At 57.5% G+C, this 1,050-nt stretch overlaps 1 protein-coding gene across 1 annotated transcript; it reads right to left on the reverse strand.

Moving 5' to 3' along the window:
- Window positions 1-394: 394 nt before the first annotated feature.
- H310_02809 (hypothetical protein) lies at window positions 395-958 on the reverse strand (the record flags this gene model as incomplete). The annotated part of the gene is made up of 1 exon (XM_008866444.1): window positions 395-958. One exon carries the CDS (start codon window positions 956-958, stop codon window positions 395-397), a length of 564 nt encoding a protein of 187 aa, XP_008864666.1.
- Between the last annotated feature and the right edge of the window lie 92 nt (window positions 959-1,050).

Here is a 1,050-nt window from a genome sequence, read left to right on the forward strand (position 1 = left end):
TTCTCCCCCACTTAGGCCCGAAGCTCCGTCTCGGGCTCCAGCCAGTCCACGAGGCGAATGCTCGAGGCAACAGGTCAACCAATCCTGGACGTTGTGGTACGTCTTGATTGATGGTGAGCCTTGTCGCTCACGATCCAGGGGTTGGCTTGGATTTTCGACAACCAGGGGCACGACAGCTTATGGTTATGGACCCTAGGCAGTCTTCAGCACACTATCACACCAGCCATGTCGTCGCCAGTCCCGAGTCCAGCGTTGGGGTTGTCGGACGGCACGACCATTGTTTAACTTCGTAATGCTTTTCTTCTTGCGTTTCTTCAATCTTCGGTCTTGAATATACATACATGCAGTCGTCCTGGCGGCTTCCATTGGCGTCCAGGTCGGTGGAGCGAGTCCGTTAGAACTTCCTGACCACAGCCTCCTCATCTAGAGCAGATATGTGAGGGCTGCGGTATAAGGTCGGCAGACCAGCACGCTCCCGGACACGGTTCTCGTAGTCCGTGATGAACGCACCGTAGTCGGCCAGTCGTGAGCGTCGTACCCATTGCTGAGAGGCGTCGGCGTACTCGACTAGGTAGTCTTTCTCTGAGGCGACACCTTGGCGCTTGTCCAGGACGCGCGAAACAGGCGAGCTTGAGTTGGTGAACGCGACGTCACCGTCCTGGAACTCGACTCTGGAAACAAAGCTGTCGCTCGGGAACAAGTTGTCGGTCAGGATCGTGTCATCAGTCTCGGAAGTTCGTTCCTGCCAGTCATCCTGGCCGACTGGGATCTCTTCGTTGAACGGCCGGGTCCAGTAGCCCTTGAAGGCCTTCAGGCGATCCACATTGATCGGCACCACGCGGTCGGGGTGGGTTGGCAGGTAGATCCTGTACGTGTTGTCGACTTGCCTGGAGTGGATCCTGTAAGGACCGTACCAGTGGTAAGCCAGCTTTTTGATACGCACGTCTTCCGGGTTCATCGACTTGTGGAAGTGCTGGTAGACCCAAACCGGGTCGGCCGGCTGGAGGTCGAGCTTGCGAGGGGCCTTGGCGGCCGAGTCGCGATTCTGGC

Source organism: Aphanomyces invadans, assembly GCF_000520115.1.
Source record: "Aphanomyces invadans strain NJM9701 unplaced genomic scaffold supercont1.4, whole genome shotgun sequence".
NCBI classification, from domain to species: domain Eukaryota; phylum Oomycota; class Saprolegniomycetes; order Saprolegniales; family Verrucalvaceae; genus Aphanomyces; species Aphanomyces invadans.